Consider the following 12,171-nt stretch of genomic DNA (forward strand, 5'->3'; position numbering starts at 1 on the left):
CACCACGTCTTAAGGGTCATCATGGACTGAGGGGAGGCGAAGGTTGCGGAAATAATACCCATTGTTTTACAGTTTGTTCTCATCTTCCCATTTATTGAGCGAGGGGATATTCTCTCTCTTTTTTCTGGTCAAACTGGTTGCGTCAGGTCAAACATGGACCAAATTGTTTATAATTATTTTCCGTTCCCAAAACACCAGTAGCATCTCCATAAAGGAAGACATCGTATTCTCCCTCCTCCATTTCTGGTCTTCCGAAATCCATCCTGTCAAACAAGAAACAAACCTCCTCTTTCTCCCTCCTCTCCCCTCTTCGAATCATCGCCGGGGCGCGAATTGGCGCTGGTTTCTGGATTCGACGATGAAATCGCCATTGCGCAAGTTCCGGGGCCTCGCCCTCCCCCACCACCACAAGGAGAAGAAGGACCAACGGCCGCCGCCCGCCAAGCTCGACAACCTCGTCGACGCCGCCCAGGTTTCGCCGACTCCCTACTCTGACTACGATTTCTTTTCCCGGAATCATCACGCGCTGCTGGTTTGGAATACGCCCTTAAATTGGATCGCGAGGGGCTTGGCCGATCGAGAAGTCAGCGGTATTGCCGGGCTGTTCCTATTTTGTTTTTGTGTGTATATCGGTCCTTGTTGGCTGCGGTGAATTCTTTTTGCTCGTGGCGATTCTGTGAGATCGAAGGGAATCAAACTCCAGCGAGGGATACAGAGATCGTTTTTTTTTCTCTTCGTCTGCCTTTCTTCTTCTACGCGTGAGGATGAACAAAGCAAGAGTTCTATGCGACTGCTGTAACGATATTTTTTATATTTCTATAATATGTGAAATTTGTGAGAGCTGATTGTTTTATGTGTTATTCTGGCTGTTACACGCGTTTGATATTTGTGGCTTGGCTCTGCTGGTCAAAGTCTACGGCAGGAAACTTTTATTGGAGAAAGGTGCTATCTGGAACGAGTCTCGGGTCAGCAATTCAAAGTCATTAGTGGAGTAATTTTTTATACGCGATAAACTTAACTTGGCTGATGATTGTTATATACTTATCAAATTATCAAAATATGTAGTGTTTGCTGCTGATTATATATACAGGATTAATATAAAAAAATCTTTTATATTAGGGAGTAATGGCTGCTGAGTCATACCAGCATCGTCCATTTCAACAGCAATGTAGTCAGTCCAACTTAGATGAAAGTGATTGAATCGTTGATAGATGCTTGAAAGGGACTACGGGATTTTAGTCATGGCTAGAGTTGTAGAGCAGCACGGTGGATGAGTGCGGTGCTCTGATTAATCCGCAAGAAGTATTTTATTTCATTTAGTTTTTCTTTTTGATGTTTTGGGATAAAGAATAAAAAGTTGACGCTTTTGCATGCGGCGATAATGAAGGAGAAGATTTAAGCATGCCAATGTTAAATGTAGGATGGTTTGTTTTTGTATGCTGGTTCGTTTCGCTAGAAGGCTACCACTGCCATTTGTCATTCGCCGATGGGGCATGTTGCTAGCAAGCAGTGAATCTCAAAGCTGTTGACGATATACTATTTGCTCATCTACTTTGCCCTTGTAGGATCAAAACTTCAAATATCTATATGAAGTGGGCCAAACCTTAGCTTTTGTGCAACATGATTTAATGGATCCAGACTGCCAAACTCCTGTCAGAATGGTTTTTCCTGCTATTTGTTAGTGCTCACAGTTCACCTGTCACTGACAGGTGCAAAGATTATCAGTCTGATGGAAATATGTTTTTGTAACCCAACTTATGTGAGGTTCTTATTTTGCAGGAGATGGAGGAAATGAGAACTTGTTATGATAGCTTGCTTTCGGCTGCAGCTGCAACAACAAATAGTGTATATGGTATGCTATAACATTTCTTTGATATAGTAATTTTTAATGGGACAACGGTGCCCAAGTAACTTCTAATAGAGAGTGTGTGCTTGTGTAATAGTACTTTCATAATTCATTGTGATCAAATGTACACAGAGTTTGCAGAAGCTATGGAAGAAATGGGAACTTGCTTACTTGAGAAAACTGCATTGGATTGCGATGATGATGACAGTGGTGAGTTGTCTGAATTTATAAGCACATATTATGTGGAAACTTGCATTCCTGGATTTATTCTTTGCAGTTTTTGCAGCAAAGGACATTTCTTGATTAATAAAGCTAACTCTGTTATGTTTCATGTTACTGTTTTTTTTCTTCGTCAAAATTACCAGATCCTTCATGAAAAACAAATACCCCTGATGCTACTTTTTCTATGCATTTGATTATTCTAGATCTGTCCATTCGTTTTCTTATGGAACAAGGTGATAGTCGGATTTCAGTGAATCGAGAGCAAAATTCTTGTGTTGTTTGTTTTGGAGGTCTACTTCCTTAGTCATAGAAGTATTTGGTCCTCTTGCGTTATTCATGTGGTCTTTTACCTGCAGGCAGGGTGCTGATGATGCTAGGAAAGGCTCAATTCGAACTACAAAAGTTTGTGGATAACTATGTAAATTTTCTTTCTACCTTAGTAACATTGAACTGAAACAGTCTTAGAAGTTGCCATACTGTCATCTTCCATGTACTGTAATACTCTGACCTGTAATGTTATTTTTTCAGCGCACAAATATCATAAATACAATCACAAACCCTTCAGAGTCTCTTCTCAAGGAGCTACAAGTTGTAGAGGTTTGATCTTTTTGGCTGTGGTTGTCTCAACTTAATTAATACAATTAGCTGCTACCTTCACATTTCGTAATGTCATTCCAATTTAGTGTTCGTGCTGTAATTACATCATTTCTGAATACTAACTAACTAATTGAATTCCTTTTATACTTCAATTTATGAAACCATGACACGCTGTCCCTTTCATTCTTACTGATGCAGGAAATGAAGGACCACTGTGATCAGAAAAGGTACAAACTTTACCTTGAATTTATCACATTTACCTTTTCTCTCTTCAAGTTCTAAAAAATGTGTTTTTTTTTTTGCTTCAGAGAGGAATATGAAACCATGCGGTCAGCCTATAAAGATAAAGGACGATCAAGGCATCCCAAAACTGAAACATTCTCCCCAGAACAATTGCAAGCGTCCTATCTCGAGTACCAAGAAGATGCAACATTATTCATATTTCGCATGAAATCATTGAAGCAAGGTCAATTCTTGAGTATTTTAACACAGGCTGCTCGCCATCATGCTGCTCAGGTACTTTAACTCTTCTTCACAGGAGCTATTAATAATTTAATATGGTTCATACGGTGGTATACACTATAATCATCTCATAATTGTTTGAACTTTCAGTTGAGTTTTTTCAGGAAAGGGTTGAAGTATCTAGAGGCTCTAGAACCTCATGTAAAAGCAGTTGCTGAGAAGCAGCACATTGATTATCACTTCAGTGGACTAGATGATGACACTGATAATGATGATTACAGCTCTTACCAGGACAATCATAGTGAGGGCAGTGAGTTGAGTTTTGACTACGGGATAAACTTTCCTGCTTCCAGGAGTTCAATGGATGTAAGCTAACCTTTTCCCAACTCGTCCATTCAATCGTTATTTGACTCATCTACTAAAAACTTCATCTATTCTCACTTTGTACTATACCAGTATCCAGTATCTCCTAATATGAGCACTTTGCGAAGATTTATCTGTGCTGGTCAATACTCAAGTTTTTTTGTGACTGCATAGTCTGTTTCTTTCGGTGTCAGTTAGTAGTTGTGGCACTCCCCTTGGCCAGCTTCCTAACATGAGGTTTTGATGCTGTGATGCTGGAGAGCAGCATACAATTGGATAATGGGGTGAGAGGGGAGAAGAGGGATGAGGAGCAAAATTCGTATTGCTTCAGAACAAAAGATTACAGTCGTCTCTCTTCATACAGTGCCCATGTTTTAAAGTGGCATGCCTGTTTAGACCAAGAAACCAACTAGGACTTCTGCTTGCTGATTACAACTATGTCTTTTGTAATCTATGGGCTCCAGCTCTGAGCCGACTCAAACACCAACTCCTGCCTCTGCTCAGCTCCCTAGCCTGCTGAACTTCTGTCGCAACATGTGAATTGCATGCCGCAGCAATGTGAATTTTTACTGCTATAGCCTGTGTTCTTCTGTAATCTTTTCCACATAACAAAAGAATACTTAGGAAGAATTAGATGGGCCTGCCACTTGATCATAAAAGAAAAGAAAAAGGTTCATGAGGATTGCATCTAATGGTAACGAACTAACATCAGGAGAAACTATGCTGCTGATAATCATTTCATTTTGTTAAATTTTAACCGGTAACTGTTGTAAAGGTAATTGGTTTTCAGAGTGCTTCCTGTTGATGCTAATTTTAATCAGAAAGCCAGTTCTTGGCTTTTCCCTAATTCCTGTTTTCTAGACCATTTTTGGTTACCATGGCCAAATGAGCCAAAGAACTACCATCCCAGAACTTCTGAAAAACTGGATCTAAGAATAGGCTGGTAACTGTATGGTTAGATGTGTATCGCTCTAGAGCAGCAGTGGTGGTGGCCTGTATGTATGCTCAAAGTGTGATAGTGCTGGGGTTTCCACATGAGTTTAAAGTGCACAGTAGAAACATATATTAGTTGAGGTTCCAAATATAATAACACCACGTTAAACATTTTAGGCGAGGATAGGACTGAAGCCCAAATAAGTTGGTACTCATTTGTAAGCCAGTTCAGCATGTGCTGCTTGGACTGTGGTCTCTGGTGGCATTCATGAGTGCAGTGCATTGAATATGAAAACTTGTTTTTATATTCTAGAATGGAGTGTTGCTAGGCCTCAATTTGCTTGCGGTTGAGGGCTGGCCTCACTGTATTGTGCTCATGGATTGTTTCTTCTAATTAGAAAGAGTAAATTGCTGGAAGGCACAACTCTAGGGGCTAATAACGCAGAACCATAACTCTAGGGGTTTTGAACTGATACTCCAGACTCTGGGGGTAAGTAATAACTAAAAAGAACTCATAATCATGTTGAACTGTTGATTAGTTAGCTGAAGAGAAAACTGGCAGGCGGCACCCACATGTGACAGACTAAGGCACTGGCTCGGCTCACTTTCGGCTTGACCCATTAGTTGACCTCGGCTTGAGCCGGAACCGAAGCTGAGCTGGTTCTATTTTTGCCATATTAGACTGAATTACTAGTTTTTTTTTTTCAGTTTTTTGGTATTTTTGTGGTGATTTTTTCTTCAGATTTTTGGGTTCTTTTTTCGAATTTACAAAATAGGTCGGCACTTTCAAATAGCTGAGCAAAATATGCTGAAATTTGTCTAGAATGCTCAGGAAACTAGATGAATTACTATCTTTTTCAGATCATTTCTCAAAAGTATGAATTTTTTCAGAAGAGCTCACCTACCGGCTGAAGCCGAAAATGTGCCGAACAACTGCCATAGTCAATGCCATGCCGCCCTGTCTATTAGTCTATTAGAGTTCGCTTTAACCGACTAATTGAGATGATTATGTTTTTTTTACTGCTTGCCCCTTGAGTCTAGAGTATCAGTTAAAAATACCAGGGTTGTAGTTTTGTGTTACTACAGCCCCTAGACTCGTGTTTTGGTTGATTTTTCTTTTCTCCTGGCAACTTTCAGCAAATTAAACACTACTTTCGCGCTAAATATCAACGACTTATCTATTTTGCTTTGAAAAACTTTGCTGTTATGGTCCACCATAGCTGTTTACAAATCGCATTGATATTTGGTAGTAAATTGGGGATAACTGAGGTGAATTTGCGGGAGAGCAGAATCAGAGATACGGAGCAGAGGTGCCAAATGAGAGGAACACGATACTTCCGATCTGGTCTGTCCTTTCTAGCAAACGTTCTTGTGCTCCTTTTATGTGCCATCCGACATACCTGGGCTTGGTGATCCCCGAGTCTATACGGCAGCACAGCTCAATTCCATTCCTGGGCAGATGCATCACAGTGCTCACCCAGACTTTCCATTCCCATGTTTTAACTAAAGAATGTTAAAATGCTTGTCCTATCTCCTTTTTTATTATCCTTTAAGTTCTAAACATCATTTATTTTGTCTGTAGTTGGATCAGTCTAATATGGCGAGTCCCACGAAACCTCTGAAGGAACATGAGCAGGTAATCCTTGAACTTCTAGTCATGCTACCCTTGCCATTCCATGGTCAACGAGTTACATGCTGGTTACAAGCATTCTCTTAAGGAAACGTGTAGCCATGGTATGTGCTGCCACATGGTTGTCTAGGTTAACCTGAAGTGGACCTGTTTCCATATCAAGTTACTACCTCCGTCACGGTTTAGAAGGCGCGCTTGAAAATTCTCTGGGACCTAGGTGGTTATCTATTGGTTGTGAGATGGGCTAAAAAATAGCATTCACACTACGATGCATATAGAAATAGTATATGTTATGGCGCTGCTAGAAGGAGGGCGCAAGAAGGCCGGCCGGGGGCCTTTTGCCCACGGCCGGGCAAGATGGAAGGATTTCCTTCTTAATTCTTGCTTGATTAGATTGATACATCTCCTCTCTTTATATAGAGAGGTTTACTTGACTCCCAAGCAAGGCTTACTTGACCCCTAAGAAAGCGACTCTTATCTCTAATTAACCCTAAGACTAACGGGCCCATTAGGCCCATTACGTACTCTAACACTACACCCCACCTGGACATGCAGCTTGTCCTCAAGCTGCAGCCTAACCAACTTATAACCATGACTCGACGCAACCCAAACCTAACACCTAAAAACAAGCCTTTTACATCTCGGCTTGTTTTATTATTCTCAACCTGAAATGGACTGGGACGATTTATTTTGGACCTCTTAACAAAAAGTGGATACCATCCGCACGTCGGACGTGCACGTGTACAGCCACCTGGATCCCATGGACACCATCTGGACAAAAGGAGTGCATGTGTATGGCCACCTGGAAGTGGTCGCAAGAGTGACCAGCAGAGGCGCCCTTGCGGCTCCCGGTGACGGAATGCAGTGGTGCTACGTGGTGCGTTGTTGTCGGTGACACCATGCCTTCTTCCTGCCGGACGGCTGTTGGTCTGCACCGCACAGGGAAGAGTGGGGGGCTTGCGATGGAGAATGACGAGGAGGGGTGCGCCCCCCCAACCGCCAATGTCGCAGACTTGGAGGTCGCTGCCCGTGGGGAAAACAGCATGCCCGCTGCCCGTGGGGGAAACCGCATGCCCAAGATCCCCGGCGGAGCGGATGAGATCGAGGTCCTTTGCGCAGTGAAGGGCAACTTGGAGGAGCGGCAGCTGCAGACCACGCATCTCCCGCACACGCCGACGCGCTAGGAGGCCGCGCGCAGTAGCCTGCAGCCTCACCGCCGCCGACACGTGGCGGGTAGCGATCCAAGACGGAAGCGGTGACGGCGACGGCGGGGACTGGACTTGGTGGAGCGGGACTCCCGCCGGCGCGGTCGATGCGGGGCCGGAGCTAACCGGCGGTGGCGCACCGGGCAGCGGCAGCGGCTGCTGCGGCAGAGCGCCGGGCGCGGCGGAGGCCGGCAGGAGCGGCGGCTGCTAGTGCAGCCAGGGCTGAGCGGTGGTGGCGATGGATGGCAGCTGCAGTGGCCCGGCGAGCGCGGCGAAGGCCGCCTGGTGCGGCGGCTGCCACGACAGCCAGGACGGGGCGATGGATGGCAGCTGCAGCGGCTGCTGCAGCAGCCCGGCGAGCGCGGCGGGGGCCGCTTGGTGCGGCGGCTGCCACGGCAGCCACGGCGGCGCGGTGGCGGTGATGGGCGGCGCAGCTGGGTGCGGCCCATAGGACCCGGCCAAGAACAGGTGGATCTCCTGGACCGCCTGTGTTAGGTCCCGCAGCGCCCCGGACACCTCCGGGGTGAGGACGACGGGGGCGGGCGCGACGGAGGATCCCGGCGCGGGCAGGAGCGGGGCGACGGTCGTGACCGGCAGCGGAAGAGACGGGTTGGGCGGCGGTGAAGACATGATCGAACCGAAGCTAGCTGATACCAAATTGTTATGGCGCTGCTAGAAGGAGGGCGCAAGAAGGCCAGCCGGGGGCCTTTTGCCCACGGCCGGGCAAGATGGAAGGATTTCCTTCTTAATTCTTGCTTGATTAGATTGATACATCTCCTCTCTTTATATAGAGAGGTTTACTTGACTCTCAGGCAAGGCTTACTTGACCCCTAAGAAAGCGACTCTTATCTCTAATTAACCCTAAGACTAACGGGCCCATTAGGCCCATTACTTACTCTAACAGTATATCGGAGTACTAATTAGCTACTAGAAATAAATGCAATGCGCCCTAAACCTTGTCTATTATGGAAACGCACGCAAATTTAACTATGCCTTCTAAACTGTGACGGAGGGAGTACTGCCGTATCAGTTCTTTTTCCTTTTTTTTTGGGATGAGAGTTTTGGGGCATTGATATTTTGGTTGAAGTGACGTTCAGTTTTTGCTGGTGATAAATATTTCTGATATAGACTCTTCACAATTTTCTATATAGATCACCTGCTTGAAGCAAACTGTCATCATCTTTTTAGCCTACAGATTGCCGTCATTATTTTTGTCAGTGGTGTGTGCCTATACTGGGAACTATTGATTATAGTTGTACAAAATGTCATTCCGTATAATATCACTCAATGAAGCACACTAATCTGAACTTCCTTGCTATATAAGGTTTAAATAACAGTGTGATAATCAGATTGGGATTTGTGTATGGTCCTTGCTTCCTTCGCTTGTTCCAGTCCTTGTTTTTTTTTACTATTTTTATACTCCTGCTCTCTTGTTATTTAAGTCTGACGGTGCAGCATTTTGAGTGTGTCCTGAAGTTCTTTTAATTGTCATTTGTTCACTTACAGGAACATGCCAAACAAAGAGAGACTGATTTTGCAGCTCCTCGAGTGAAGCCTGAGTTTGGTACTCAATCAGCACCAATTTTTGCTGATAATGTGCTTGATCCATCTGTGAGGCTTCGCAAGTTGAATTCTCCAATGTTCTCGAGCCCACTACAGTCAAGTAGAACAAACTATTCCTACAAACTCCCGACACCAGCTGATGATAAAATCTCCACTTCAGCAGACACCAACAGATCACCTCATTCAGACAAACCAGAGAGTTCACATGTGGCAGCAAATTTGTGGCATTCCTCTCCGCTCGTGAAAGATTATAAGCCGAGCTCCTTGTATAGCGGGCCTGTTAAGATGCCATCAAGTACTGAGAGGAGATCATCACCATTAGTTTATTCCTACTCCACTTCAGATTCTAAGAAAATGAAGAGGGAATCTTTTTCTGGCCCAATTCCTAGTAAAGCAGGGCTAAGCAAACCCTTGTTTTCAGCTGCTGGTCACAGAGCATCAGTAAATTATCCTCCTCGTGTTATGTCAACAAAATCACATGGACCAGGTTCTCTTCCATCTGTGGCTCCAAAAGTCCCTAGGATAACTTCACTGCCAACAACATCCCCCAGAATTAGTGAGCTTCATGAGCTGCCTAGGCCTCCTGCAGCTTTAGACACTCTCCGGCCTGGTTTGGTTGGATATTCTGGTCCTTTGGTATCAAGGCGGCAAATTCCTACCCGTGCCTCCCCACCGTCAAATACAGCATCACCGCTTCCACGACCACCTGCTGCCATGACTCGCAGCTATTCTATACCTTCAAACAGCCAAAGAACACCTATTATTACTGTGAATAAGTTGTTGGAGTCTAGGCATAGCAGAGAGAGCAGCGAAGTGTCCTCGCCCCCACTAACACCTATATCTTTGGCAGATGTTTCCCGCAAAGCAATAGCAGAAACAACTATAGACACCAGAAGGATGAAGGGTAAGTTTCTACTGCTAAATAATTGGTTTCACACATATTTATCTCTAGATAATAATTTCATGTTTAAACCTCACCATAGATTTCTGTTCTGAACTGTGCCTTAAGTGTTGGTTTTACTCCATTATTGTTTTCGATCATCTCACTGCGATATGTTTTCCATTTTTAGATATCTGCTCTTTTCAATGGTTTCATTGGTTTTGATCATGGCATTGTGAGTAGTTTTAGGGAAAGTATTTAGATCATACTATAGTTCACAACTTCACATGTGAATGAAATGCAATCCACTCATGATTTTTTTTGCAAGATTCCAAGATTCAGATATATTCAGTATTTTACTGCACAAATGCTACTACACACAATGTATAATGCCATGTCTAACTATACTCTATCCTTTGATTGCAGAAACCTTGTGAGCACTCACACATCCAAACCTGTTTATAATTGTAGGCAATTTTGTACGTAAGTAGTTTGCATTCTTGGTTTTCTTCAATAGTCTTTGGTGTATTTTGTGAAACAAAAAGGTGAAATAAAGATAGCAATATTTTACCTTCATTCACATATGAAAGACTTCCTATCCTTGGCTTATTTATTTGGCCTGCTTATTGGATTATTTTTACTCCATGGCTTGCATATCTGAAGTATTTATTGGATTTAGGTGTATCTGTCCACCATTGTCCTTGTTTGCACAGAGATTCAGTTTTTCAAAGTGCGGGATGATATATAACTCGAATGGTTAAATTATTGTTTCTTTAGTCAGTGGATATATATATATATATATATACAGTTCTGTAAGAACCTCACTTCACAATTATGCGGTCTACTAAAAACAAATTTGTGCCAAGTTCAAAAAACAAATCTGCGCTGACATAAGCCTGTTTTTGTGCTAATTATATATACATGATAATGATTTGATGTTCTCCTAACATAGTACTGATGGTCCATTCGTCCTGAGCTGAATTCGTGGTGGGTTTTTAAGTAAAAAATAGCACATGATGGAGCTAGATTATAAATGGGACGCGTCGTTTCCATGATTGTGATCCAAAGTCTAATAATTGGGCGTTGTGAGTCAAAGGTTAGGTATAGCTTTGAGCTTCTTTTTTTTTCTTTTTTTCTTTTTGCGAATCAAAGGACTCACATTAATTGGTAGGAATATGCTTACAATCCTTCAAAAGGAGCTGAAAAATCAGGGGAGGTGCATCCAAGATCAAAACCGACCTATTCGCACGACATATTGCAGATTTAGCTAACCCATGAGCCACCTAACATCTCTGAAGCGTGAAGAGAGCCTCCAGACTTCTCGGTACCGGAAGCACGCCGGCGACCTAGAGCGCGTTTGGATTCCCTCGGCTCCGCGCCGGAGTGAAAGTGACAATCCAATTTTAATTTGCGGAGCTGATAAATCGCCGCTCCGCTGCCGAACAGGCGCCTAATCTCACTGCCTTGGATCAACGAGCGGGCGACATTGGAACAGTTCGGCTCCAGGATGCAATGCATGTCAGCACGTTCAGAAGGCAGTCTTTTGTCCCTTCCACGCATGCCAAGCGCTCAGCCACTTTGACTCGTACCACCCGGAACAGCCGCTGCTAGCAACACTTCGCCTCTACAGTTTTGCACCACCTCATCTTTGCTATAGAGCTAGCATCAACATTTTAATAGATGAGGCAAATCTTTGAAAAAAAAAAATCTTTGCCCTTCCGTCCGGGGGAGGAGACTGAGCATCTTCTGGTGCCAACAGTCTATGTTTTTTTATCGGGCGCTGCTACGGATCAACCGACTGATTTCCTGGGAAATCAGTCGGGTCAGAAGCCGTCCGATCCATCTTGTCTAAGCCGTTAGATGGGTCAACGCTTCATCGTCCACCTTGCTTCCCCCGAGCACACTCAGCGACGCATGGTTCATCGCTTCCTTCCTCGCCCGAGCACACGCCGTAGTTTGCTGTTACGTCCCCCGACAGTAGCAACGCTGGCGAGGGCTACATCCCAGCACATGCGGCCGCGACATATGCATCGCAGCACGAGGCGGCGATGCAGCGTCGGAGGCAGCGCGTCGGCCATGACCATGACGGAAGCTGCAACGCGTCTGGGATGCTGCGCCGGCGCCCGGCGGTGACCATAGATGAAGGTGCGGCGCAGTGCTCGCTACTGATGCTATGCAGCACCGGCAATGACCTGCGGATGCTGTGATGCAGCACCGGCGGCGGCGATGGACGAAGCTGCGACGCGGCGCTGGGAGTTGCTGCTATGCAGCGCCAGCGGCGGCCATGGACGAATCTACGACACGGCGCTGGGAGTTGCTGCTATGCAGCACCGGCGGCGGCCATGGACGAAGCTGGGACGCGGGGCGGGGAATTGCTGCTATGCAGCGCCGGCGACGACAGATGTTGCAACGCCGCACGCGGCAGCTATGACGGGACCTATGAGGCAGTGCGGCGGCCATGACTGCAGCT

General features: G+C 44.9%; 1 protein-coding gene across 1 annotated transcript; it reads left to right on the top strand.

Annotated features, from left to right (window-relative positions):
• The first annotated feature begins 206 nt into the window (after window positions 1–206).
• Window positions 207–10,344, top strand: LOC119354988 (uncharacterized protein At2g33490-like). Its single transcript, XM_037621756.1, has 11 exons — window positions 207–472; window positions 1,780–1,852; window positions 1,979–2,056; window positions 2,425–2,486; window positions 2,597–2,665; window positions 2,864–2,892; window positions 2,974–3,181; window positions 3,278–3,493; window positions 6,006–6,059; window positions 8,765–9,725; window positions 10,128–10,344. Exons 1-11 carry the CDS (start codon window positions 359–361, stop codon window positions 10,136–10,138), a joined length of 1,875 nt encoding a protein of 624 aa, XP_037477653.1. The 5' UTR covers window positions 207–358; the 3' UTR covers window positions 10,139–10,344.
• Window positions 10,345–12,171: the final 1,827 nt, after the last annotated feature.

This window comes from Triticum dicoccoides, chromosome 2A (genome assembly GCF_002162155.2).
Source record: "Triticum dicoccoides isolate Atlit2015 ecotype Zavitan chromosome 2A, WEW_v2.0, whole genome shotgun sequence".
NCBI lineage: Eukaryota > Viridiplantae > Streptophyta > Magnoliopsida > Poales > Poaceae > Triticum > Triticum dicoccoides.

Coding starts and splice junctions, on each gene's coding strand:
- LOC119354988 (XM_037621756.1), top strand. CDS start 359: ATGAAATCGCCATTGCGCAAGTTCCGGGGCCTCGCCCTCCCCCACCAC. Junction 2,057..2,424: donor TTGCGATGATGATGACAGTG/GTGAGTTGTCTG, acceptor TTTTACCTGCAG/GCAGGGTGCTGATGATGCTA. Junction 2,487..2,596: donor AAAAGTTTGTGGATAACTAT/GTAAATTTTCTT, acceptor TTATTTTTTCAG/CGCACAAATATCATAAATAC.